Here is a 27,589-nt window from a genome sequence, read left to right as displayed (position 1 = left end):
TGGTCAGTCGTGTGGCGCGAGCAGTGGGTGCACCCCACGCTGGTTGGCTGGAGGGACGCACGCATCGAGAGGGGCGGAGCCGGAGTGCTGGCGTGCTGCTCTCTGTGTGTGGAGCTGGGTGGTGTTTGGTGCGGCAGGGCGGCCACTCAGCTGCAGCATTGCAGGTGCCATTCTGGGGAAGAACCATGAAGCACTACGAGGTAAGCAGCGCGGGGCCCTGGGCTGTAGCTACCGCAGACCGCAGTGTCCTGCAGGGCCTCGGGACCTTTTTTATGGTCCGGTTTTCAGTCATGGCGCAGGCGCATCGTAATCTTATTGCGCATGTGCAGGGGGGTATTTATAAACCTGCCACCTAGGTTGTTTGGGGGATGCCTTTTCTTAGGGTCTTTCAGGGCCTAGGAGAAGCTTACAGCTTCCTTGCAGTATCCTCGGTGGCCTGAGTGGCAGGTGAGAGGCGGAGCACTTGTTTTTGGTGCGAGCGATTCTCTTGCACAAACCTTGCTCGGTGTCAGCGCCTCGGGCTCAGGAGGGGCTCTGCAGCCATTCTGCCTTTTCCGACCTTCGCACGCATCTCACCACTGATGCCTGGGCGGTGAGGGAGTTGGTTCCAGGGTCACGCCAGCTGGTGACCGCCAGGGAAGAAATCCGAGTGCACAAAACCATTTTGGAAGCTCAAGTCTTCTGACTGTATCTTGGGTCACCTTTCCTCTTAAAACAGTCTTCTGATGCTCTTCTGGTGCCAACTGATGATACTAATTTCGTTGTTGCTGACTTTTAAGAGAATATCGTAAAACAGTAACTCATTGCTTTTACATTCATAGTAAGAATACATCAGTAAGGGCTAACTACCTTATTACTGAGGTTTTTGTTATCTTCTCCTCAAATTCATAGTCCTGCTGCGATGGGGTACTGATTTTCTTACTAATTATGCAGGTGAGAGTCAGAGATGTCAAGTGAGTTGCCTAAAGGTCCCTGCTAGTAATTGCAGAACTGAGTGGAAATGCGGATTTTCTTCAACCACCTGCAGTGCAGCTCTGTAAATGGAAGCTGGCAAGTTGAGAGTTGCTTGTAATCTCCCCTCAGATTTGAAATTTGGGATGAAATTGGCGTAATTTAGGAACCTACAATACACAGGAGATAATCCTGCTTTTATCACATGTTAAATACTAATACTTCTGCTCATCTTCTGTATCGTGATTCTTGTTGGTAGTTTTTTCCAGAGCCTTTGAAACTAGAAATCCTCGGTCTTTTTAACCGGATTCCAGAGAACCAGGGGACAGAGTCTGCAATCCTTACGTCCCATTCAACCTCATGCTTTCAAAAGGAGGATTTTCTTCTGGGTGCTTTTCCTTCCCCATCTCTCTTGCCCTGGGAGAAAAGCCATGTTCCGTTTGAGAAGTACAGGTGGAGGATGGATTTGCAGTCAGTCATTTTAATTTGCTAGTGGGAAATCAGGCCAGGTAGGCTTCTGAGACCCTGGATGGGTTCGGTTCTTTGTTTCAAGGAGAATGAACATTGCCTGAGGCTCACGGTTTGGCCTGGAAAACACGCTCTCGTGCCTTGCAGTCTCTCTCCCTCTTTTCTCCCAGTGCCTAGATAAGCCCAGTGGTAGCTGGGTGTCAGAGCAGCTGTTTAGCATGCACACGGGAGGCTCTGGGCTGTCAGCCTTGCACAACAAAAGCAGGCAAGAACCAAACTGGGGAATAGGGACGGAGTAACTGGGTTGAATCCCTGTGAATAAAACCAGGCAAGCTGGCACATGCCTTTAGTTCCAGGTCTTGGGACATGGAGGCAGGAGCATCAGGAGTTCAAGATTATCTTTAACTACATAGTGAGTTTTATGTCAACCTGGGTTAGAGATCCTGTCTCAAAAATCCAAACCACATGAAATGACAAAATAATAAAAGCAACGTTTGAGGGCCCTGGAGGGATCCAGAAAAGACTCCACAGGAAGACCAACAGAGCCGACTAACCTGGACCCTTGGGGCTGCCAGAGACTGAACCACCAACCAGAGAGCAAAGGCTGGACCTAGGCCTTCCCACAGGTGTAGCAGATGTGCAGCCTGGTCACCAACACCTGGAGCAGGGACCCAGCCCCTGACTGGGCTGCTTTGTCTGGTCTCGGTGGGAGAGAATGCTCCTGGTCCTGCAGTGACTTGATTGGTACCTGGGGTGGTCTCTCGTTTATCAGAGGAGAAGGGGAGGGGGAGAGGGAAGTTATGTGGGGGGGGGGACGGGGGGGAGAAAGGAGGCTGTAATAGGTATGTAAAGTGAATCAATCAATCAGCCAATCAATACATGGTTAAAAAAAAAAAACCTAAAAGCCAATATAACCTTGGTGAATAAAAAGTTATTTCATATATTTTTTGTTATTCTCTGCAGACATTTGCCTAGTACCCTCTGAGGCCATGGCTTTGGGTCAGGAGCATCTACTGTCTTCTAGCCCAGTCTGAAGAGCTCTTGGTACAGACCAGTAAGAATGGAAGAGATGCTTTCATAGTTAAGACCTTGGGGAAAAGTGTCAGCTGTCCACATTAAAGAGTAGAGTTCTGGACTGTTTGGCCTGCATTTGGAGACCCTGAATTCCAGTCCTAGATAAAGCCAGACAGGGTGGTTCATGCTTATGATCCCAGTACTTGGGAAGTGAAGGCATTAGGATTAGAAGTTCAGAGACATCCTTGCTTGCTACACGAGAAATCCAGGCCACCCTGGTAGGATGGCTTAGCAGGTAAAGGTGTCTGCTGCTGAGCCTGAAGACTGTCTAAGACCTCCACAATGCAGGTACCGATGTGCATTTAATTACAATAAATAAACATTAATTTTCTCGAGGTAGAATCTGCATAGCCTCTGTAGCTCTGCCTGACCCTGAGTGGCCTGGAACTTTCTTCGTAGACTAGTCTGAGTCTGACCTTGAACTCAGAGATCTTCCTCTGTTTCCCCAAGTGCTGGGATTAAAGATGTGCGCTACCACAACAGGCTAAAAATTTAATTTAAAAAACAGAGTAATAGATGCCTTTGAAAGACTGAGTCCAACCTTTGTCCTCAGGCATGTCATTCTACTGGGAACCCTCCCTATCTCAAAAGCCTTGAAGAGAGACCCGAGTTTGATCCCTGTACCCTACAAGGTGGCAGGAGAGAATACACTGAATTTTAAGAAAGAGAGACTTTTTGCTCATAGGCAGATGCCTCAGAGATTATGAAGAACAGTTAATTTCTTTGGACGTGGTGGTGCTGAGCTGGAACCCAGGGTCTTGCACAGGCTAAATGAGCATCCTGCCTCGGAACCTGCGCTGCACCCCCCCATCCTTCCACCCCCTCCCCCGCCTGCCAGACCGAAGGCCAGTTGATGTGATAGACAGACTTGGTGCTCAGGGGCTGGAGAGATGGGTCTAGAAACCCAGGTTCAATTCCCAGCACCACTGACATTCTGTCTAGCCCATCTGCAACACCAGTTCTAGGGCTCCAGTGCCCTTTCTGTCCTGTGGGCATTGCATAAGCTCAGTGCACATAATATGCATACAGGTAAACAACCCTAAAAAAAGTCTCAGAAAAGTTCAGGACCTATGTCCCCATGGTCACTTGTCAGTTACTGTCTTCTTCCTGCTGCAGCCTTGATTGTTGGCTATGTAGCCATGTGTCCTCACTGGCTCACAAGGCTTAGAGGCAGGAAACTGGTAGGTGATAGGTAAGGAGAAAGTCGACGTGTGTGCAGGCACCGAGTTGGGCCTCAGCGGGATTCTGGCATGGCCGCTTGATGAAGTGGTTTGATTCCGTGGATTGGCTAACCCCTCAGCTTGTCTGTGCTTGCTCCTTGGAACGAAACCTGCTAGCTTGTGAAAGGTCTGTGAAATCTCCGGAGCATCAGGTTGTGACTAGATAAGGCTGTCAGGGCTGTGTATGCCAGAGAGGTGTGGGGGTGATACTTTGTTTAGTTTTGTGTTTTTTTTTTTTTTTTTTCCGAGAAAGTTTTTAGGGAGCCCTGTCCTGGAACTCAGGAGAGATCGGCCCTGCTCCTGCCTTTCAAGTGCTAGGATTAAAGTCATGAGCTGCCACACTTGGCCAACTTCTTTTTAGGTTTCTTTGATGTGCTGGTGCAGATGTGTGCCACTGAGTGTGGCTGCTCTGAGCAGTTCACACCTCTCCTGACTGCACGTGCCTCAGACCGTCGTCATGGTTATGGCTTGTGCCTGGGTGAGTCGTGGCTCAGTTTGCACATTTCTCTGCAGGATCCTTAAGCTGCACAGCACATGGGGCAGGAGATCTCAGCCCGAACATCCGCATGGTGCAGATGGCAGCTGACCCTGGCCTGGGGCTCGCCCAAGGTCAGCCCCTGCCTTTCATTAGCTGTCTTTGTACCGATTCTCAGTCCTAGGGATACAGAAGGTTTTCGGGCTTTGCAGCAGACCCGGAGTGGCAGGGGCGGAGCCCACGGTGCATTCTCTTATTTTGATTGTATTTTATGTACATAGGTAGGGTATTTTGCCTGCATGTATGTATGTATTTGTGCACCATCTGAGTTTCTGCTGACTTTGGAGGCCAGAAGACGTCATTAGTTCCCTGTGGTTGGAGTTGGTTGAGAGCTGACATGTGGGTTCTGGGAATTGAACTCAGGTGCTTTGGAAGAGCATCCTGTGCTCTAAACTGAGCTAATATTCTGTTTTTATTTTATTTTATTTTTGGTTTGTTTTTCCAAGACAAGATTTCCTTGTAACCTCTGCTACCTATAACCTGCTCTGTAGACAAGGCCGGCGTTGAACTCAGAGATCTGCCTGTGTCTGCCCGCCTCAAGTGCTGGGATTAAAGGCATGCACCACCATGCCTGACTAAACTCAGCTAACTCTTTGGCTAGCCCTCATGGGCAAATCTTTTACCCGCAGTAGACTTCTCATCCCGCAGTGACATAATAGGTTTGCAAGAGTGTGTGTAGACTCGCATTTTGTTTTCAGGGGCAGCTGAATTGGCCACCGTGGGATGTTCCCACCTTGAGAAGGGGCTGAGCTGCAGTCCCCTCCCTACGCCCTCACTGCCTGCTCCCGATGGCACACTGATGAGGTAGCCGGGTCTGTGTCGGGTCCTAGGGTTGTCCCTCCCTAGGACTGTGAGCTTGAGGTGCACACACCGAGCCTTAGCTCAGGGCCAGGCAGTGCACAGCAGCTGGAATGAGCCTACATTCAGCAGCTCAGGCAGACAGGGAAGCCCTGAAGAGAAGGTGCCTCTCTGTGGAGGAGCAGTCACAGTGGAGGGCGAGGCCTAGGCAGAGGAGGCAAGCAGAGACTGGACGGCCGTGGGAGAAGCTGAGCTCGTGGCCCAGTGTGCACGTGCTAGGTCAGTTAGGGGTGACTTAGTGGCCCACAGAGCACCGCAGAGCCTTGCTTCACTGGCTTCCAAGTGGACAGACTGGCCAGTGCCTTAGGGCTGGTCCAGAAAGAGACTTCTAGTTCTGATAGCATTGTTGGCTTTGGTCGTGTTCCCTGCCCTTTGACAGGCAGGTCTGGCTGGGTGGGAAAGCTGTTCGGTCAAGTTCAGGTCTTAACACCTTGGTGCTATTGATAGTGAAAGATGAGACTGTTTTAACTGCAGTGAGTGTGGCCATCACAGTCATAATAAAGCTGTGCGCTCCTTGCCTTTCGTTTCTCTCTTGTCCCCTGCTCCCCCTCCCCCCCCTTTTTTGATAATAGACAAGGTCTTACTGTGCAGCCCTGGCTAGCTGGAACTTATTGTATGGACCAGGCTGGCTTTGAACTCACAGAGCTCTGTTTGCCTCCTTAGTACTTCGATTAAAAGCTGACATCACTATACCTGGCCTGCTTTTTTCTTTTCTTTTCTCTTTTGCTTTTTTTTTTTTTTTTTTTTTTTTTTTTTGGTTACTGGGGATGAACCCAGGGGCTGTCGCTGGCAAGAGGCAGAATCCAGGTAAGCACTGGTGGTTATGCATGAAGGAAGGGGTGGGCATGTGACTGTAGGACATGGCGGGACTGGTCACTCGGCCTGGCTGCAGCCAAATCTCAGTTCTAAATCCTCAAAGGCAGATAAAGGCAAATCTGCATCCCTGTCTGCTGCCTGGAGCGCAGCCTACCTGGTCCCCACCCCTTTGTGATGCTGAGGAGCAAACTCAGGGCCTGGAACAGACATAAAGGTTTACCATCCAGCTGTCTCCTGTCCTTTTAACAATGAACTGGTCAGTTATTCGTTCTTTGTGTGTGAGTGTTTGGCCTGCATGTCTCTATGTACACCACACGTGTGTCTGTCTGTGGAGGCCAGAAGAGGGGTTGGATCATCCGGGACTAGAGGCGGTTGTAGCTGTCCAGTGTGCACTGGGAATTGAACCTGGGCCCTGTGCAAGAGCAGCACCTGTTCTTCAGCTGCCTCCTCGGTGTTTAAAATTACTAGGTTATTGCTAACATGATTGATTTTGTGTGTGCGTGTGTGCGTGCGTGCACGGGAGGACATGTGGAGCTCAGAGGACTAAGGTTGTCTGGCCTGAAGAGAGCACCTTTACTTGCTGAACTCTCTGCTAACCCATTTTGTGTTTTTTTTTTTTTTTTTTTTTTTTTGAGGGGTGTTTGAGGCAGGGTTTCTCTGTGTAGCCTTGGCTGTTCTGGAACTCCATCTGTAGGAGACTAGGCTGGCCTTGAGCTCATAAAAGTCACCTACCTCCCTTTCCCCACTGCTGGGACTAAAGGCATATGCCACCATTTGGCACTTCTCTTTAAAATAAAAACTTTGGAAAAGCTTACTTTATGTTTGCTTGTGTACATGTATCAGTATGAGTGTTACATGCACATGTGTGTCCGGGGGCTGTTAGAAGCCATCTATCCTTTGGAGCTGGAGTTACAGGTCTTTGTGAGCTGCCTGACATGGGTGTGGGATTCAGATCAAGTATTGATTAGGTGGTACAATTGAACAGCAGCTGTTCTCAATCACTGAGCCACCTCTCCAGTCCCAACACCCCCCCCCTTCTTTTTTTTTTTTTTTTTTAAGACAGATTGTCATCGTAGCCTTGGCTGGCCAGGAGTTCACTGTGCACAGCAGGTTGACTTTCCTTGTGGGCGTTCCACAGGCTGGCTAGGCAGGGCATGAATCTGTAGCTTCCCGGGAACCTGTGGACTTTATGCTGGGGATGATGAAATTCTCTTATCTATTGATCTTGCCTAATGTGTAACCGTCAGAGGGCAGTGTATTTAAGTCCTCTGGGGCCCTCACAGAACCATTGTGTTTGGAAAGGATGGGGCGCTGCTCCTTATTTTCAGCCTCTCTCTCAGCCTGGCTTGCAGAGAGGTACTGCAACAGAAGCTGGGCATAGTTCTGGATGTGAGCAGAGCTCATGGCCTTTAGCAGTCAGCCCTGGGGAGTGCAAGGGCCTGTATCCCTCCTGCTACCTCCTGACTCCTCTTACCCCTCTGGGGCTGGAGGACCCTGCTAGAGTCTGACCCATGTGTGCATGTGGTATAGATGGAGGGTAGGTGGAGCTCTAGTTAGGAGGGGGCTGGGGAAGGTCACTTTAGAAGGTGCTTTGAGAACAGAGCGTCAGAATCCTTAGGTATAGCAGAAGCATCTGTCAGTTGGTGTTCTAGGGGATTGGTCCCAGCACCCTGAGGACGAAGGAAAACAAGCATTTTCAAGTCCCTTCTAAAGTTGTGACTTTGGTTTTTTGAGACAGGGTTTCTCTGTATAACCATGGTTGGTGCTCTTGAAACTCTGTAGACCAGGCTGGCTCTCAACGCCACCATCCTCTGCCTCCCAAGTGCTGGGATTAAAGGCTTGCTCGTCTCCGCCAGGCTGCTCGTGTGATCTTTGCATAAGGAGTATGCAGGTCTTCTGAAATGTCAGGGAATAAGGACACGGAAAAATGTGTCCACGTTCATTATAGATGCTTTAATTTTTTTCTTTTTTTTTTACTTTTTGAAATTAGGATATTGCTAGTTCATGCCCTTGAACTTGTGATCCTTTGTCTTACTTAGGCTTCTGAGTGCTGGGATTGTGTCTGCTACATGCACAGGCTTTGATTTTTATAGCCGAGGGTGTTCAGACCTTGAAGTTCTGATCCTCCTTCCAGTACCTTGTGCATCATTGTGCAGAATTCACTGGTGCTGAAGATGGAACCCTGGCTTTGTGGTACATCAGTAGTCCTGCTGAGCCCCATGATGTCAGCCCAAACGGTGCTATGTTTTAGAGTTTTCCCTCAGTTTTCTCTCTATGATCTGATCTCTTTTTCCTTGCTCTCCAGAGAGAGGGAGAGATCGAGTGAGCGGGGTGTGTGTGTGTGTGTGTGTCTGTGATCAGGCTGCCTCCTGGTTTCCAGCTGATCTCACAGCTTGCAGATCTATTGATGATGTGAGAATCTGTTTCTGTCCATTGACCTACAGAGAAAACTGGGGCAAGCTCTATTGGCAGCCACATGAGACATCTTTCTAGAAGACCACCAGGGAGGATGCAACATCTTTTGGCCTCAGAGGGTGTGGCCTAGGGTTGGGTGGCTGGCAGATCTATCTGGCTTTGAGTAAGGGGCCTGTACTCACAGTGTGACCTACTTGGCTCCTGTCTCTTGCTTTGGTACTCTGGAGTTTGCCTCTATTTTTCTTTCTTTCTTTCTTTTTTTTTTTTTTCTTTTCCAATGATAGAGTTGGAGACCAGAAGAGGGCATTGGTTCCCCTGGAGTTGGAATTACAGGACAGGCCATTGTGAACATCCTGACTTGAGTATTGGGCGTGGAACTCTGCAGTAGCAACAAGCATTCTTTTTTATTTTTTTTCTTGAGACAAGGTTTTTCTGTGTGTGGCTCTGGCTGTCATGGGACTGGCTTTGTAGTCCAGGCTGGCCTCAGACGCACAGAGATCTTCCTGCTTCTGCCCCATGCCACACCCGGCTCATAGCACTCTGACAACTGAGCCATCCCTGCCCACTTCAGCGGTGTTAGTACTGGCTGAGCCCTGCAGGCTGCCCTTGGGGCTGAGTCTACATTGCCCACAGTGGCTGAATGATGATGTCACGCATCCATCCATCTTTTTCTTTTTTAAAGCGTCTCTGCTATACCTTCACCGTGCTGGGATTAAACTCCTTCCATTTTCCCCCTGGGGTTAAATTAAGGTCTTTGTACATAACAGCCTCTTAGCTTTTCTTTGAGATCGGGTCTTACTATGTAGCTCAGACCTGGCAATCCTCCTGCCTCAACCTGCCAAGTGCTGGAATAGCAGGTATATACCAGTACCTCTGGCTGTGAACATTTCCTGTCATTCTGCAGGTAACTCAGGAGTGTGGTCTGGAATTGGGGTAGAAGAGCCTGGTATCACCCTGTCATCTCAGCACAAAAGACAGAGGCAGGGACCAAGTGCCTGAGGCGATCTGGGCTGTATATGACAGATCCTGTCTCACACTCGCAGGAAGTCTCCATTTGATCAGCAGGATTGGCTGGCCTTTAGCTGTGGTGTGCAGCAGGTAGAGACAGACACCTGTCACCTGCTGCACCTGCTGTCCCGGCAGCTGGCAGCTTCTCTAGGAGCCAGTACTGCTGCTGCCTGGGCCCTGAAGTATCCACATCACACCCATTCCTGCATTTCTTAGTTTAACCAAAAAGATAAGTGAGATTTTGTTACTTACTGTTGAGATGTTATAGACTAACAGAATCCCATCACTGTCCACGAGATCTCTAGCACAGTAGAGGTGATTCCTAGCATCCCTCACGCAGGAGGTCACAGTAATAAACAGTATAATGTACGTAACTATTTTAAAGATGTAATCTATTTTTTTTTGGTGCTGTGGATGGAATCCAGGGTGTCCTCTAGGTAAAACTGTACCACTGAGGGCCATGTCCTGAGCCTCATCTAGATTCAGGTGTATTTTTATTTTTGAGATAAAGTTTTTGCTATGTAGCCCAGGCTGGCCTGAACTTGAGATTCTCTTGTTTTAACCTCTCAGTGCTGGGGTGACTAGCTTCTAGGTAGGTGTTTAATGGACACACACACACACACACACACACACACACACACACACACACCTTTAAATCAGGCAACACCAACAAAACTAAGCAACCACAAATGAAGAACCCCAAACTAAAAAAAAAGTATTGTGTCAGACCCAAGTCCCTGCTGCCCTCCAGCCCATTTAGTGGCAGGCTGTGCCTTTGTTTCCCCTCCCCCCTGGCCCCTCAACTGTCTCTGTGTTTGTCAGACGGCAGCCATCCCTTCCCTCTGTCCTTCGGGCTGCAGCCACCACCATGGTAGGGCAAAGCCAAGATGGCTCACTTGATCTGAGAGCCTGGCTCCTCGGCCTCCCTCAGCCCGGCCCTGGAGGTGTGAGGAGCAGCTGGGATGACCGTGGACCCGCCTGGTCGGGTGTTCCAGAGCATTGTTTCTGGACCTAGAGCTGTGAATTCCATTTGCATCCATGTTGTGAAACCATCTTTTTTGATTTTTGTTCCCAAACCACTGGATAATGTTCAGCGGGACCAGGTGCAGCAATCCTGACATCCCAGTACTGGAGGCTGAGGCCGAAGCTGAAGGAATGATTAAAGGCTAGCCTGGGCTAGATAGATTTTTGCACAGAAACAAAAGCAATAGTTAGACCCCAGTAGTGGCTAGAGCTGGCCTGTTAGCCAGAGCTAGCCAGTTTCTAATCAAAGCCATATTGTTTTTTCCTAAACTAAGAAAAAACTTTTTTTTTGTTAGTTTTTTTTCCTTCTTGTTGCTGGGGACGGTACCCGGAGCCTTGTACGTGCATGTGCTTTGCGCTTGAACCACACACTCATGCTCCAGAGTGGTTTACAGCACACATTCATAGGACTTACGTGGAGATGTAGTAAGAACCTTTGAGACATGGTCTCAGCCTGACCCTTCCAGTTCTCCCAGTACAGATCTGTATGCGCCCAGTGCCTGGTGCCATTGCTGTTTGGAGGGAGTTGTTTTCCCAGCTTCCGCCAAGCCTATGCTTCCAGACTAATTCTCTCAAAAGGATCCCTTAACTCAAGCCACAGCTGGTGTGTGTGTGTGTGTGTGTGTGTGTGTGTGTACACACGAGCGCACAGAGCACTACAGGCATGGAGTGATTCCAGGTCAGACAGGTCTACACAGTGAGACCCTGTGTCAACAATCACAACAAAGCAGGCAGATTTAAACTCAAGTCTTAACTTTCTTCTGCCCAGAGCTCCCCAGAGTTCCCTCTCCTCACCCAGCCCTTGGGACCGTCTGCCACATCACCTCCCTGTTTCTACCTCATCTCCTTCCTCATGCGTATGACTCCAGACCACACATCTGTGAGCACCTGTGCACTTCAGGGCCTTTGTACAGATGTTCTTCCCTTGGGGTTGGCCACCCTTAGTGTCTTTACTCTTTCAGGACTTGATTGCAAGTCCCTTCAGGGAGCTTACATAAAATACATAAAATAAATAAATATTAGGAAAAAAAAAGATTAAGCTGTGAATGAGGATCCTAGAGGGTGTGTAGACTCACCTGTCTCCTGCTGGCTTGGGGGGAGTCGGGTGGGTGTAACGGGCACTGGCTGACAATGCCTCTAGTCAGCTCATCCTCGAGGTCGCTGGCTTCCTTAACTTCCTGGCTTGCCAGAGTCTTCCTGCCCGGAAATGGAGAGAGGCCCGCATTAGATCACTAATTGCAAGCAGGCAGCAGGTGGGACGACCATGAACAGGACAGGTTCCGGAGGAGGGGAGAGGGTGCTGAGGCTGCAGCTCCCAGGACGAGTTTGTCCACACTAAGGAACGGAAGCCTGTGAGGGTCAGCCCTCTGTGCTCTTAGCCTTGTCCTGGGGCTGGAGACCTGTGCTCCCCGCTGCAGTTTCTCGTCAGTAAGTAGGGTAGCAGCGGCCCTCCAGCAGCCTCCAGAGAACAGAGCAGATGTGAATGCTGCGTGCCCTCACACTCGGGGCAGGGACGGAGGGAGTTACTAGGCTGAGAACCTCAGGGTGGGCCACGTTAGCATGTTAGGGGTGTTTGGAGATGGCTGTCCCACTGGGAAATAATTTTGTTTTTTTGCTGAGGATGAAATCTTCAACCTTGAATATACTAAGCACCTACTGCCCACTGAGATACAGCCAGCCACCAGGAAGATCATTGTATTTTATTTTTTATTGTGTGACCCTAGGGATTGAGTTCAGGGCCTTAAGTATGCTAAGCTAGGCCTCGGTCCCATCTGGGAATTTTGATGCTATATATGCCGGGCAGTGGTTAGAATTTCTAGTGTTGGTACCTAGGACAGTGTTCTTCCTGTCACTCCACTGGGTGGTGCTAGAACAATCTGTTACTCTTCATTCGTACTTGAGACAGTTTTTTGCTATGTAGCCCAGGTTAGCTTTGCATGTGGCACCCTTATCACTGGCACCAGCATGCTTAGCTCATGACAGTCATTGTGAATTTGCACGCAGCCCCAAGGGTTAGGCTCCCATGAACATTTCCATTTGCCTTTCTGACCTTAGCTAGTGTTGGGGACACCCCTGCGTCCCCAGGCTGGATGGTGGCAGTGGCCGTCACCTGCCATAGGAAAACATGGAATTGCTGCTCCATCCTGCCTTGGCCTCTCTGGATTTAGGGGGTGTCTTGGGTGTGGCTCACCATACCAGGCTGGACTAGCAGAGGTGGGATAGGGTTCTGGGGTCAAGAAATGTGGTTCAGCCCTGGGCCTCTCTGTAGCACCCACACACCCAGTGTAGGTAATATATTCTACATGCATTTGGAAATGGAGACTGGGCCTTTAAAATAAGGTGTGCTGTAGTCTCTCTGTCTCTGTCTCTGTCTCTCTCTGTTGCCTTCTGGATAATGGGATCTTAGGTGTCGCTTTCTTTAACAGCTTCACATGCACTAGTCAAATCTCTACCATTAATTCATACCCCATTTCATTATATTTCTTTCTTTAATCTCTTATGGTACTAGAGGTCACTGCAGCTTTTTGTTGCTTTTTAAGACAGGATCTCACTGTGTAACCCTGCTGGCCTGGAGCTCACTCTGTAGACCAGGCTGGCCTCAGACTCAGAGATCTATGTCCCTCTGCCTTCAGAATATTAGCTTTAAAGGTGCACATTCAGCACATACTAATTTTAAACAAAAAATTATGTTGCTGGGCAGAAACAGAGGCAGGCAGATCTCTGAGTTCAAGGCCAGCCCAGTATACATAGTCAGTTTCAGGTTAGCCAGGGCTGCGTAGTGAGACCCTGCCTCAAAAACAAAACAAAAATCTAAGCAGAAAAAAAATAGTGTATGTGGTCATGCTGTTGTGTGCATACATGTGGAAGTCAGAGGAATCTGTTCTCTCCTTCACCGTGTGAGTCCTGGGGATAGGCCTTCGGCATCAGGCTTAGTGGTAAGCATCTACTTGCTGAGGTATCTCTCCAGCCCAGTCATTTCCCCACCACTCCCCTCTCCTACCCTCCCTCTCCCCTCCCAACAACTCCCTCTCCTTTCTTCACCTCCCCACTCTTCCTCTCTCTGTCTCTTTCCCTCCCTCTGCTCCCCAGTCCTCCTCTCCCCTCCCCACCCCTCCCTTCTTTTCCTCTCTCCTCCACCTTCCCCACCCTACTTCACTGCTGAGGCCTCTGCTCTTGGTGCCAGTCTTGGCTTGAGAGCCCATGAACATGATGTTCAGACTCTGGCTTCTGTCGAGGTCCAACAGGAACTAGAGATGGAAGTAACCAGGTCACAGGTCAAATATTGGTGGTCAGCGTCTGCTGTTCCTGCCCAGGGTAGCCTGTTCCTCTGCTGCTCCTAGAGAGGCTGGCTATGGAAAGACCTGGTCCCTTGCCCCTGGTGCACCATGGACAAATGACGTCAGATGCAAAGGCCACCACGGAAGGACAAATTTGGGCTAGAGCAGGTGCAGTCTGTGCTGGCTTTTTGGCAGCAGAGAGCAGGTCATCAGCTATCACAACATTATTAGGGTTACTGGGTATTTCTGGAAAGTAAAAGAGAATTGGAGCCAAAACCATTGACCTGGAGTCTCAGATGGACATGGGACGCTACGTGTCTAACTGGTAAGCTGCCTGCACTGTGCTTGGGCCAGTGTTTGGGCCAGGTGTCTGCTCTCTGGGCCCAGCAATGTCCCTAAGAAGGTACAGGCCTTTATGCCTCAGGAGTGCTTGCAACAGCCGACTGAAGGACCAGAGAGGTTCTTTGACTCTTCTTCACCTGGGGTTCCTGGTAGCAGTGAGTGGAGAGGGCGTGCTGCCCTGTCCTGGAGATACTGTGTGTGTGCTGTGCTAGGCTGTCCAGTATGGGGACCTGTGCCAGGGCTCAGAGTCGGATGGGGTGGTGTCACTGTGGACTCATGGCTGACATCCTAGCTCAGACTTCACTCCTAGGTGACTCAGCCTCTGGACCTTGCTTCCTCACCTGGGACATGAACATGAAACCTTGTGGTGGTTTGAATAACAGTGGTCCCATAGCTTACGAGACTTCCAGCCTGGCCTTGGTGGGGCTGCTCCTTCCTGCCGGGCTCGGAGGACCAGATTGGCTCCTTCAGCCCCAGGCTCAGGCCAGCACGGGGTCTGCTGCTTCCTCTCTGTCCCTCCTGTTGGTCTCCTGGCCTCTGCCTCACCCCTTCAGACTGTGCCACCAGCAGTGGCACCTGTGAACTCCTGAATGAACCCGGGTCTCTTCTCTGTGACTCCTGTCTGAGCGCAGGCAAAAGCCAGGGTCCTCCCCGGCCCACAGGCCTGCACACAGTTCTTCAGGCGTGCTGGCTGGTCCCTCTACTAGGACCTTGTTTGTTGCTGGCTCTGCCTGGAACTTCTTTCCCTAGATGGTGAATGGCTGTCCTTCCCCCAGGGCCTTTTGCCTGGGTAGCTCTTTCAGGGAGGTCTTTATTCCTTCACCTCACCTTCAGCTTTATGTATTATTTTTGAGATAGGGTCTTTCCTGTTTCACATAGCTGGAGCTATGTAGGCCCGACTGGACTTGAACTTTGTTCCCTGCCTTGGCTTCCCAGAGGACAGGATTGCTGGCCTGTGTTGCCACACCTTGCTGCCGCTCTGCCCTTGCCTGCTCTTGGGGACAGATTGCTTCCGTTTGTCCTTCCCGGGGCTCCTGCTCCCTTGATAGAGGCTTGGGTTGAGAGAAGGGCTTGGTAGTGTTCCCATGCCTGAGGCAGGAACAGTGAGGGGGCGGGCAGGTCTCTGCTGCTAAGTGGAAGAGTGAGGTTAGGGTTTCTTTTGGTCCCATCCTGCACCCCAGCTGTGTGCTTGCCCATTATCATTAGGACGGTCTCTGCCGGCCATCTGGTCATCCTTCCACCTCTTGGCACAAGGGGACAATGGAAAGTATTGCGGCCTCTGTCGGCTGTCATTGCCCCTTTCCCGGTCCTCCCACATGGCCCCTTGTTGCTTGTGTTCAGGCTCACTGCCACCAGCTGGGTAGGGATAATCCTGTCAGCCCTCTGACCTTCCTGGATGCAGTCAAGGTTGCAGGACAAAGGGCCTGGCTGGCTCCCTGGCACATCTGTGGCTGCTCTTCTGCCACAGTCAGCCAGTGTATGTGATTCCTGCGCGCTCTCTTAGGCGGGCCCCCTTCCATTTCCTGATCCTACTTCCTTCCTTCACCGCCCTGGGCTGGGGTTCCAAGCACTTGCCCGCTTCTAAGCATTTATTCTCGATGGGCACTGTTTGAATGCTCAGGTGGTTTCCTTTTTGCCCTTTGTTATCTAATTCCCACACTGAGCATAGAGGCTGCAGTTGCAAAGAGTCCCCCCTGTAGCTGAGGAGAAGAGCTCGCCACACAGAAAGGTCTTCTTAAAACTCAGTGTCCAGGGAATGGGTGTTTTCCCCCCACTATGCCTTGCAGAACCTATCAGCTCTGGGTCACCAATGAGGGACACCCTAGTTTCTCTGGGGGCTGGAGACTGGTGAGCTGATTCAGTCTTTCAGTATGGGGTGCCTTAGAACCAGGGCTATAAGGCCTGGCAGCCTAGAGGGCAGTGTAGGTTCTGAAGTTTCCCAGGGTGTGGTTTGGGGGTGGAACAAGGCTCCTGGAGAGTAAAGGAGCAGTCAGGAAAGGGTGGGGGGCAATTGGGAGGGACCTTAGGCCAGATCCTAGTGAGCTCTTCCTAAGGGGTAGTACTGAACTGGTTTCGACCTGGAACATTTAGGGTGTTGGAAAACAGCCAGGCCCAGGCGGGGTAGAAGGTCTTTTTTTTTTAAGCAAAAGCTTAGTGATTGAGGGGCAGTGGATCAGGCAGTAACTAGACACTACCAGCCTACCTGCAGTTTGTGTGTGTGTGTGTGTGTGTGTGGTTTTTTCTTTTCCTTGAGACAGGGTCTCATGTAGCTCAGGCTGGCCTCAAACTGTGTCTGAACTGATCCTGAGTCTGTCTGCACATTGCTGGGATCACCAGCGTATGTCACTCTGCTTGGTGGGGTTACTGTTTTGACAGGAGCCGGAGGCCGGTGTGAGCCTCCTGTGTAACAGTGGCACAGGGCTTGCTTCTCTGTCTTTCTGTTGCTCTCAAGAGTGCTTGCTACCTTTGTGTCTTAGAACAGAGAACAGGCACCTCTCTCTATTGGCCAACCTTGGTCTTGCCACACAGTGGCGTGCCAGCCCCCCCCATCCCACAGCCCTAGGGTGAGCTTCCGTTTCTTAGACTGCTTTGTGTCCTTGACCTTGGGCTGGTTGCTGTTGGCTGTGGCTGGGCCTTGTTATCTCAGCCTCTGGGTGAGAATTCTTCACAGACTAGTGGGACTGTCATCGCAGAAGCTGCACCGGGGCCGTGCCAGGGCTCCTGCCCTTTGCTTGTGTTTGACCCTGTCTATTGCACTTTCAACAGCAGGTCCCCCCACCCCCTGTGAGTTCGGGTTACCCCTCATGGGCCACCCTTCTATAGGTATTCATCTATTTCACTGTAGGGTCCCTTCCTTAGCTCAGCTGTGCTTTCTCCTGAGGATGGGCAGAGCCTGCGGGCTGCCTGCCCTCAGGGTTCACCCTGGCTGGGATGCCCTTCCGTACCTAGGTACCCCTTCTGGCTGTAGTCTAGGCTGGTTTCAGTGTGTGGGAGGAGTACAGGGCAGTGGTGGGGCCAAGGTCTAAGGTGCACACTGATTCCCCTTAGTCTCCTTGGCCTGGAGAGGGAGGGGAGACCCCACCTGTTCCCTGGAGCTGTTTTCTCTTTTGGTAGACATTTCCTTGTCTGTTATCTGTTGGGGCTGGGCTGTAACTCGGTGGCACAGTATCTTCCTTGCAGGGTGACAGTCCCCACATCGAACCCCCTGGAGCCAGAGCTTTGGTAGCGCAGTTCCTGTGACTAAATAAAGTGCATAGTTCAACTGCATGTTGCAGACGGTTGTACTCCCTCAGCACTTGGGACACTGAGACAGGAGTGTTTCAAGTTTAAGGACCCAGACCCTTTCTCACCTCTGAGTGATACCCCTCTCCCCTAGCGGGTGTCATCACCTTTCGTTATGCGGCCCCCCATGGCTGTCACTGGCATCTTTGTCTTACCCACAAAGAGCATGTCTTTTAGCATCAGCCCCCCACCCCGGGTAACCAGCTTTCTGTTTGTCCTGGGCACTCTGAGCTTGAAAGTCTGGTTTCTCTCACCTAGCCAACCAACCTCCTTGCTACACTTAGCATACCTTTTGTCTTGATTTTGAAATAATTCTCGAGGCTCAGGGAGTTGCAAGAACGGCCTCTGGCCCACTGGGCCTTTTAGACCTATGCCTGGGGGAAGGTGGTTGTGGGGATGTGGGGCTCAGGCAGGCCGTGGGAGGCCCCGAACTCACCTCTGGTTCAGGCAGCGCCTCTCCCGTGGATTGCTCTTCACTGCGGCCCCTCTCCACGCCGCTTTCCTGCTGCCCACTCGTAGGCTTGGTGCACCACGGCTCCTGGCCTGGTTGCAGAGCCCCAGCTGGGGGAGAGGCTAGGGTTTCAGCCCTCCCCGGCGGCTGGCCCAGTAGGGAGAGGGGCTGGTTGTATTTTAAGCTGTTGAGTGGTTCAGCAGGAACTCCATGGCCTTCTCTCCTAGAGCACATTGTACCACCCTCCCGTGATTCACATAGACTCTGAGCATGTGCACAGTGCTCCTGCGGCCCAGCGACTATTAATATATCCACAGCCAGAGCCCTGCCACCTCGCCCCTCTAGCACCCTCCTCATGGGCTCATTCCCTCTCATCCCTCTTTAGCAGGGTCCCAGTGTATGGCTGCTGAGCCTGGCACTGACTGTCCTTGTGTGGATTCTGCTCCTCAGGCCACACACAATCTCTGCTCTCTCCTATGCTGTGTCCATGCTGTAGGCTCTGGCTCATATGGGCAGGCAGGTCTGGATGCCGCTGCCTGGCGTCTGAATTCCAGCTCACGTCCTGCAGGGCAGCATCACTTCCATGGGGGCTTCCCATAACATGCACACATACACACATGCATACACGTACTGTGTGCCAGCACCATGCTGGTTAACCTGTGTCCTTTCAGGGACCCCTAGCAGCCCTGGGATTGGCCTCTGCTGTTGGGAGCATGCAGGTGGCAACAGTCAGCTTCTCTGGCCCTTGATGCCCCCTTCTTCAGGATAAAAGGTGGCAGGTCCCCACAGAGCCCTTAGCTCTCTCCCAGCCAGCATGGGCAGTGTTGAGCAACAGGCCAGTAGCCTTCTCTCTGACTTTCTGGGCCCGATAGAGCAGATCCCCTGGGGCTTCTGCCTTTTTACTCTGCCCCTGTGCATACTTTCCCGCCCCAGCCTGCAGGTTCCTCCTTTGGGCTGTGGACCCCAGTGGTGCAGGCAGGGTCTGTGTTGGGCTTGGGTGAGCACGTTGTGTTGGCCTGATGTGGTAGAACAAGAAGCGAGGCTGGTGGAGAGGGAGGTGGAGAGCCTTGGGTACTCTGCACCAATACCTCTGGAATTTGTCACCTCCCTGGGAACACAAATGCACAAGGGAAATAATCCAGTGTCCCTTACAGCTTAGAAGTGGAAATGGATGATCTGTCTCCAGATTCTCCAAATAGCTGGCATTTCCCCAGGCTCAGTAACTTGTCAGCCAGAGCTGTGCACCGCACAGGGCTGGGCCTGCCATGGCTGTGTGTGGGCTTTTTCCTTCTCTTGGGGGAATCTTCTTGCCCCTGGCACTTTTGAGGGCCTTTGTCCCCCCCCCCAACTGCCTGTATGAGGGTAGTCCTCAGGGGAGAACTGTGGCTCCTTTGCGGGGGACTCAGGCTGAGATGGTTTTATATTTAGCCAGGCCAAGCCCTGGTACCACTCGGGTTACATCTGGCGTTGAAGCTGGCTGGGCCTGGTCAGACAGACACAGGCTTCTGTCCAGCACAGAGGCAGAATTTGATCATGTTGCTCAGCCCAGCTCAGAGCAGCTCTGTGAGGAGAGGTCAGAGGTGGGGGCTGGCGGCTGGCAGTGGGCACCGCAGCCTGGAAGGCAGAGCAGGAGGGCCCGCGGTGGCATGGATATCAGCTTGAGCATGGCAGCCAAAGAGGCCCCCCAAGGCCTCGATGGCCTTCCCATGCCCACGCCCCACAAGGCAGCCAAGAAGCATAAAAAGGCTGTTCTCTTCTTTGAGGTGGAGATTCGGGATGCAAAGACGAGGGAGAAGCTGTGTTTCCTGGACAAGGTAGGACTGCGCCCCTGGGTTCCTTATAGATTCCTTATAGCTCCTGTAGGGCTATGCAGGCATCCGTGGCCCTCCCTGTCCTTCAGAGGACATGCAAGGGGTATTCATCTAGAGCAGCGGTTCTCAACCTGTGGGCCGAGACCCCACTGGGGTCACCTCTCAGATATCCTGCATATCAGATAGTAACATTACAATTCGTAACAGCAAAATTACAGGTGTGAAGTAGCAGAGATTTTGGGGTTGGGGTCAGCATACCACGAGGAACTGTATTAAGGGCGGCAGAGAACCACTGCACTAGAGAGATCAGCTGTGGCCCCTGCTTGGGGCTGGCAGCCAGGTATGGGAAGGGATGGGGGGGGGGGCTCTGTGTAAGGGAGGTGGAGGACTATGTGTCCCATGAAATCAGCCAGCTTGATCCTGACCTGCCTATACCTGGAGCCCCTCCCCCGTCCCGGGTCTGGCTCCCTCAGGACTGATACCCTGTTTTTCTCTTAGGTAGAGCCTCAGGCCACCATTTCTGAAATCAAGACCCTTTTCACCAAGACACGTGAGTCTCCTGACACACCTATCCCCCGATCCTGACACACCTATTATTCCTCCCCCCCACCCCCCATCTCCCCCCCCTTCGCGCTCCTGACACATCTACCCCCACTCCTGCCTCCCCTTGGATGTGACCTGGGCCCGCATGCCTCCGCATGCCATTTCCTCATCGGCTTGCCTCTCAGCACACTGGAACTGTGAGTGAGGCCCGGCTGACTGGGCAGGCTGCCCCTGTGTGGTCACCAGCAGGAATGCTCTTGTGCTATCCAAAGGGGGAAAAAAATCTGTTGCTGCCTATCCTGTGTGTCCTTGCACAGGGTGGGAGGAGCTGGGGGGTCCTAGAGTTCTGGAAGCCTTGAAAGGCAGGCCAAGTTTGGGGCGTGGGTAGGCTGAACCTTGCCAGATTAGGTGCTGCAACCCCTGACCTTCTCCTGGCAGACCCGCAGTGGTATCCTGCCCGCCAGTCCCTCCGCCTGGACCCCAGTGAGTACAGCTGTCCACCAGCCTATCCCTTGGGCTCTTGGGGTCAGGAAACCAGGGCAGTAACCAAATACTGACTTATCTCTGTAGAGGGGAAGTCCCTGAAAGATGAAGATGTCCTGCAGAAGCTTCCTGTGGGCACTACAGCCACGCTCTACTTCCGGGACCTTGGGGCTCAGATCAGCTGGGTGACGGTGAGCTTCTACTCCTTCCCTGGTCTCCGCCCTCAGCTATCTTGGGGCGACTCACCTTGTCTCTGGGTACTCCCAGGTCTTCCTGACGGAGTATGCCGGGCCCCTTTTCATCTACCTGCTCTTCTACTTCCGGGTACCTTTCATATATGGCCGCAAATACGACTTTACGTCCAGTCGGCATACGGTGGTGCAGTGAGTGGGCCCGGAGGAAGGTGGGGGTGGGAGGGAGGGGGAGGGGGCCTGGAGTGGCCCCCGCTGACTCGGCTGCCCCACTAGCCTCGCCTGCATGTGCCACTCGTTCCACTACATCAAGCGTCTGCTGGAGACTCTCTTTGTGCACCGATTCTCTCACGGAACCATGCCTTTGCGAAACATCTTCAAAGTGAGCGCCCCTCCTCCTCTTGTCCTGCCCACCCACCAGCAGCAGTGCCCGCCCCCACCCCCCTAGGCTAACTCATCTGCTCTTCCAGAACTGCACCTACTATTGGGGCTTCGCTGCATGGATGGCTTATTACATCAACCACCCTCTCTACACACCCCCGAGTAAGTGGGCCCAGACAGTGCCCTTACCCTGTGACCCCACCGTGAGGCACCCTCTCATGGGGCTCTCCTTCCTGCTTTTTCTACAGCCTATGGAGTTCAGCAGGTTAAGCTGGCACTGGCCGTTTTTGTGGTAAAGAGGCTGGGGCATCAAACAAGTGTGGTGAGGTGCTGGGGCCGGGCGGGGTGAAGCCATGGGCTGTGGGCTGACCACCTCTCCTTTATAGATCTGCCAGATTGGGAACTTCTCCATCCACATGGCTCTAAGGGATCTTCGGCCGGCTGGTGAGTGGCTTGCTGGGGCCGGGGCTGGGGCTGAGTGAGCTGGGTGAGGGTCTGACTTACTCTTGTCCCGCATGCCAGGGTCGAAAACCAGGAAGATCCCATACCCCACCAAGAACCCCTTCACCTGGCTATTTCTGTTGGTCTCCTGTCCCAACTACACTTATGAGGTGAGGGACTGGCTTTTTTCTCCCAGGTCTGAGGTCCTACATGTGGTTAAGTGTAGGCGTGGGTTGTGGGGAGTGAGAAAGCCTGACCTTGGTGAGGCTGTTGCCTTCCTTCTCTGGGGATGTGGGATGCTGGGCATCCCTTTGTGCCCTCACCCTGCTTGTGCTGTCCACAGGTAGGCTCCTGGATTGGCTTTGCCATCATGACACAGTGTGTCCCAGGTGAGTCCCTTGTCCCCGTGTGGTGCTCCGCCCTTCCAGCCAGGCAGCCTCATTCTGACACCCCATTCTGCCCACAGTGGCTCTCTTCTCCCTGGTGGGCTTCACCCAGATGACTATCTGGGCCAAGGGCAAGCATCGCAGCTACCTGAAGGAGTTCCGTGACTACCCGCCCCTGCGCATGCCCATTATCCCCTTCCTGCTCTGAGCAGCTCCTCACGGGCTCAGCCCGGTAGTAACTCTCCACCCACTGCTCCCCACTGCCCCTGTCCCGATGTGCTGGCCACGGCTCTCCAGCAGCAACAATAAAACTGCTTACCCAACTGGCTTTGTGTTCTTTAGGGGTACAGGGACCATACCATTCCTTCCCATCCTTGAAGCAGCACAGACTAAGGTTAGGCAGGTGACCTAAAGCTTTTATTTCATGGATAGGTCCACCGGCTGGTGGGTAATCCCTACAGGGCCACCTCAGGGCCCACCTCTCCCTCTCCATAGCCTTGGGCTATTCGGGCCTCCTTCAGTTCCCTCCGCTTCTTCCTTTGGAGCAGCCTCCGCTCACGTTCAAACTCTTTCATACGCTTCACGTAGCTGTGGGCAGAACACACAGAGGGTCTCAGTGTCACGGGGCTCCGACAAAATTCCCAGCCACCAGGAAGCCCTTGCAAGGGATGAAGCCTCCCCCAGGAATTCTGGCTTGCCCCCTCTCCTGGGTGGCTCCAGCCTCTTCCGTGCCCATGTGGGTGGCTGTGGCGTGGGTGGGGGCAGGGCAGGCTCACTCCAGGTGCTCGCAGTAGTCCCAGTCATGCTGCTCATGTTTGCAGGCCAGGAAGTTGGGGAAGCTGTCCCGCTTGCACTTCAGCAGCCGGATGAGGTAGTGGGCACAGTAGTCACGCTGCTGCAGTGTCAGCTGGGCATCGTTCATCTCCTGCTGTGTGGCCACCATCACTGTTGGGAGTGGCGAGGCTCAGCACTGCAGCCAGCCCCGGTGCACTGACCCAGTGTACACACGGCACAAACAGAAGCCATACAGAGTGTGTGGACAGGAAGGGTGACCCCCTATCCCCATTGTCCTAAAGGCAACAAAGAACTCGAGTCCCTTCATCTAGAGATGCTGTCTTCCAGAAAGCTCAGCTCACCTTCCCCAGCCCCTACGCCATATGGAACCTGAATTTCAGCTCTTCTGGGTACTGGGGCCTCTCAGCCTTTGCTCCCCCACTGCAGAAAAATGCCAGTCCCCGCATGGAAGGTGCCAGACTGTCAACAAAGCCAATGGAGCTGTGTAACAGGAAGCATCTTCAGATCATCATTGGGGTTCGGGTGACAGGTTCATCACTAGCTTATAGGACTTTGCAACCGTCACTGTGTGGAGTCTGATGTTGACATAAAGGCCACCATGCAGCATGTGTGTGTTAAAGCCTCAGTAGATGACCTAGCTCTGGGCTGGGATGTCCCGTCGCTGGCAAACCTGACCCTTCAGGAGGTGGTTAGGAATAGAAACTCCCCAGCCTGTACCCACTGTGGCCTTCAGTCACATACCTGGCCTTGCTGGGTCTGTAGGCCTACCTCCTTTTCACTGCGTTAGAACATATTCCATAAAAGGTGGTGGTGATAAACACCTTTGATCTCAGCACTTGGGAGGCAGATCTCCAAGTTCAAGGCCAGCCTGGTCTACAGGACAGCAAGGACTGCACAGAAATCCTGTCTTGAAAAACCAAACAAGTTGGCTGGAGAGGTGGCTCGGTGGTAAAGAGCAAGTACTGTTCTTGCAGAGAACTGGGGTTCTGTTGCCAAGACCCAGGCTGGGCAGCTGAGAACCACTGCCTATAACTACTAGCTCCAGGCATCCAGTGCCCTCTCTGGGCTTATCTGGCACCTGAACCCTTCTGTTCAAATGTCTACGTTAAAAAATACAGAGAAAGTGGATGGAGTAAAGTCAGTGGTAGCTTGTGTGAGGCCCTGGGACAACAGCACTGCACAAGTACCATGTCCCATCATCATCTGCTGGCCTTCCTCTCAGGGCTGCTGTCTCCCATTGTTTCCAGCTACAGTCCCATCTCACATGGTCTCAGGTCCCTGTCCCCTTTTAGGGCTTCTAGCCTGGTGCCCAGACGTGAGTCAACAGGGCTGCATGTGGTCCAGATGGGCTTTCTCTGCCTCTGCTGCACTCTCCCTGGATCTGCTGAGCTCGGCAGCAGCATGTGCTTCTCTATGGCCCTGCCCCGTAGGCTGATGAGGCCAGCGTGGTCCCTCAGCACCCCTGTACTCCAGCTCCAGGACTCACTTCACAGGCAGGCTACTCATGCTCAGGTTAGCAACTCAAGCTCTGTCTTATTTCCAGTTCACAAGAGGCCAGCGACAAGCCTTTCGGCACACTGCTGCTTGTGAAGTTGCAGGGATGTAGCAGGGAGCCATGCAGATAGATGGTCTCCACCTTCAGAGGGACACAGCAGGCCAAACAAACTGTCACTGAATGGCTGGCAGCCTTGCTGACTGCAGAGGGCAAAACAAACCCAAACCCAACCAAGACCAGGCTGGGGAAGTGCTGGGAACAGTCATGAAGAGGCAAGAGGTGAGCCGGGCAGATGCCTGCGGCAAGAACATTTCAGGTTGACTGGGGCAACTGGCACCTTTCCTGCCTCCTGGTTTTTGATGTAAACACAAGGAAAGGTAGAACTGTCCTTTACAGTGACTGGGAAGGTGAGGACGGTAGGCTTCAGGGAAGGACAGAGCTGGGACTCAAGAGTACAGACAGACATTGAAGGCAGAGGGGTACAAGCCAGCCATCTTACTCAGGAGGCTGAAGTAAGGATTCTAAGTTTGAGGCTAGCCTGTGCTACATAGCAAGATCTTGCACAAAAGGAAAATAAAACCCAGGCTGGGCCTGTTGGCTTACTCCTGTGATCTCAGCACTCAGGCTGGACAGAGTGAAACCCTGTCTCTAAAATGAAGGGGGCAGTGTGGGGGGAGGTGGTTCCTGGGAGAGAAAGGGGGGAGAGTGATTTGAGGAAGACACTCTAAATGCAGACTTCTGGCCGGCACATTCTCTCTCTCTCTCTCTCTCTCTCTCTCTCTCTCTCTCTCTCTCACACACACACACACACACACACACTACTAATAAAGTCCTAAAATGACAAGGAAACAAAAGTCAGCAATGTCATTCAAGGTTACGGCTTCCCTTGGAGATAAACCGGGCAGCACTGGTGGGCACCAGGCAGTGTGCGCTGCCTGTAGTGCAGAACAGAGGAGCCTCAGCTTCAAAGCATCTAACAGGGAGCAGAGGAGGAATCAGTAAGAGCAGACAGTGAGGAAGGCGGAACTGAGGATTGACAGGCGGAACGGACAGTGCTGGGAACCTTGAGAAGCCCTTCAGTGGACAGGTTAGCTGGGAAGGTGGGGCCAGGATGCAGTTTTATATTTGTTTGAGACAGGATTGGTATGTATCCCAGGAACGCATGATGTCCCTGCTGTGTGTGTGTGGGTGGGGGGTTCAAAACACTGATAGGCAGTCTTTCAGTCTATAGACAGGAGCTTGAGGAGAGATTCTGGAGCAGAGGCCTTTCATTGTAGAGGGTGGGTGGGGGATATAATGGGGGTTCACCCAGAATGGGGACTCTGCCAGGTTAGGGACAAAACACACAGGAGTTTGAGGGTACATGGGCGAGGAAGTGGAAGCTGCTCCTGCTTTCTCACAAGAGCTTGCCTAAAATGGAAGAAGCAGTAAAGAGCCACTGAAGTAACACACAGCATCCCTGAGCACAGTGGGCCTGTGACACACAGTTAGCATCCCTGAGCACAGTGGGCCTGTGACACGCAGTTGGCATCCCTGAGCACAGTGGGCCTGTGACACGCAGTTAGCATCCCTGAGCACAGTGGGCCTGTGACATGCAGTTGGCATCCCTGAGCACAGTGGGCCTGTGACACACAGTTAGCATACCTGAGCACAGTGGGCCTGTGACATGCAGTTAGCATCCCTGAGCACAGTGGGCCTGTGACACACAGTTAGCATCCCTGAGCACAGTAGGCCTGCGGTCTCTGCTCTAGAGGCCACAGGGAAAGGACTGTGAGTTAGAGATTAGTCTGACTCCAAAATAAGAGGGGGTCCAGTGTGGAAGGAAACTGGAGACCAGGTCGGCAGGGCTGTTTTACCGAAGTTCTGGTTTAGCCAAGCAAGAGCCAGGGAGTGTTGTATTTTCAAGATGACTATGGGCAAGGCAGGGTGTCAGGTGGATAAATGAACTGCAGGTTCAGTAGTGACTGTACCATCTTTTAGCCTACATTACAACCTTTTGGTAAATCAAGTAATTTGTGTCTTTCTCCTGCTTACAAGTGAGGGGTCTGTCCTTCCTTGGACCGAGCTTCACCAGTCTCGCCACACACGCCTCTTCTAGCCTTTGCTTCCACCACCTGTCAATTTGCTTCCCAGATCTTCCTGGATACGCTGGTTTGTTCAATGGGCTCCCTGAAGACAGTCCCAATGTCTTTCTGCTACCCTGGGGGCATCCCAAGTACCAAACTTGGACTTTGTTCAGAGCGCTCACTCTGTAAGCCTGCGATTTTCCTACATGGGAAGGACGAGAACCGTGCGAGTACACGCTGGCGTTGGGTTCCATCCCCAGCACCATCACACTAGACAGGACAAGAGCACCGCATGACCGCCCCATCCCCCGACCTTGTGTTATTGTACATAACCAAATACGAGCGACACCGTATGGAGATACAAAGAACGTGTCCTAGCCTCCGCGCTGTGTCCAGGACGAAGTGCACCGGGACAGTTGCCTTCCCGTTCTCTGCCGTCTTGTCCCAGTCTTTTGCTCCAGCCATCCCTGCACAGCCTCCACACTCTAAGGAGGTCCGGCGCCCTCCCGACCCGACGACCCTCTGCAAACAGGCCGCTGAGTTCCGCTGGCTCTGCAGCCGCGCCTGCGCACTGAGCTCACCTCGCTCCTTGCGCTCCGGAAAGCCATAGTCGGGCGGGAAGCTGGGCATCTTCTCGGGGTCAGGCTCCACCGAGGCATCCCACAGATAGCGCCGGGTCAGGTGCGCCCCCATTGCTACTCTGCTTTACCCTTCTTTAGCAGCCTGGGTCACCTCGCTCCCACCTGGAAGCACTGCCTCTCCAGTGTCTTCCGGGTCATCTAGCCCGCGGCGGAGGTCATAGAGACGAATGGTGGAAGACTTCCTGGACCGCTGGCACCCCCTGGCGGCGTGGAGGAGACAGGACGGGTGAGGCGAAAGCCAATTGGTTAGAAAGCCAGGCTGGCCTGGGAGCTGCAGGGGGTGTCCGCTATGCTCTGCCCAGTCCTAGGATTATAAATGTGTGCCACCAAGCCTGCTGTTTACATGGGTACTGTGGACACTCTGGTTCACATGCTTGCATGGCAGGCATTTTACAGACCGAACCATCTTCCACGTTCTGTCTCCTCCTTTTTTATTTTATTTTTATTTTTATTTTTTATTTTTTATTTTTTTTGGCGTTGGGTTAGACCCCCAAGGCCTAGCACATGGTACATAAGTGCTCTCTCACGTATATGCACAACCACTTCCAACTCTCCAACCTCGAAACTCTTTTCCTAGGTTTGTCGGTGTGCATGCACATGTGTAGGTGTGTGTATGAGCGCATTTGGTGGTCAGA

At 52.5% G+C, this 27,589-nt stretch overlaps 3 protein-coding genes across 7 annotated transcripts in view; 1 reads left to right on the top strand and 2 right to left on the bottom strand.

Annotated features, from left to right (window-relative positions):
• The window catches only part of DNAJB1 (DnaJ heat shock protein family (Hsp40) member B1), a 35,287-nt gene extending 17,455 nt beyond the window's left edge, over positions 1 to 17,832 (bottom strand). Inside the window, exons 1-2 of one of the 2 annotated variants that reach the window (XM_080937256.1) lie at positions 17,707 to 17,832; positions 11,445 to 11,565 (exon numbers count right to left, since the gene is read on the bottom strand). The gene's annotated coding sequence lies outside the window, so the exon portion shown is untranslated. Of the gene's footprint in view, positions 1 to 11,444; positions 11,566 to 17,070; positions 17,185 to 17,706 lie in introns of those variants that run through there. The other variant, XM_080937257.1, reaches the window with a different exon arrangement.
• On the top strand, positions 59 to 22,281 carry TECR (trans-2,3-enoyl-CoA reductase). Of its 4 annotated transcripts, XM_080937253.1 has the most exons (13): positions 60 to 200; positions 19,485 to 19,535; positions 20,031 to 20,082; positions 20,514 to 20,558; positions 20,646 to 20,749; positions 20,826 to 20,941; positions 21,026 to 21,131; positions 21,220 to 21,292; positions 21,379 to 21,422; positions 21,517 to 21,574; positions 21,653 to 21,741; positions 21,915 to 21,960; positions 22,038 to 22,281. In XM_080937253.1, the coding sequence occupies exons 1-13, from the start codon at positions 186 to 188 to the stop codon at positions 22,163 to 22,165; spliced, it is 927 nt and encodes a 308-aa protein (XP_080793379.1). In that variant the 5' UTR covers positions 60 to 185; the 3' UTR covers positions 22,166 to 22,281. The 4 variants fall into 4 exon arrangements, with proteins under 4 accessions (XP_080793380.1, XP_080793379.1, XP_080793377.1 ...); XM_080937254.1 differs by lacking the exon at positions 20,514 to 20,558 and having other exon boundaries at positions 59 to 200; XM_080937251.1 differs by lacking the exon at positions 60 to 200 and having other exon boundaries at positions 19,224 to 19,535.
• Positions 22,282 to 22,352: 71 nt separating this feature from the next.
• On the bottom strand, positions 22,353 to 27,081 carry NDUFB7 (NADH:ubiquinone oxidoreductase subunit B7). The gene is made up of 3 exons (XM_080936592.1): positions 26,895 to 27,081; positions 22,734 to 22,902; positions 22,353 to 22,545 (listed from the first exon to the last, which is right to left on the bottom strand). Exons 1-3 carry the CDS (start codon positions 27,004 to 27,006, stop codon positions 22,413 to 22,415), a joined length of 414 nt encoding a protein of 137 aa, XP_080792718.1. The 5' UTR covers positions 27,007 to 27,081; the 3' UTR covers positions 22,353 to 22,412.
• Positions 27,082 to 27,589: the final 508 nt, after the last annotated feature.

The sequence above is a fragment of the Micromys minutus genome (genome assembly GCF_963924665.1).
Source record: "Micromys minutus genome assembly, chromosome: 24".
NCBI classification, from domain to species: Eukaryota; Metazoa; Chordata; class Mammalia; order Rodentia; family Muridae; genus Micromys; species Micromys minutus.
Note: the sequence above shows the minus strand (reverse complement) of the source record. Positions and strands in the feature narration are given on the sequence as shown.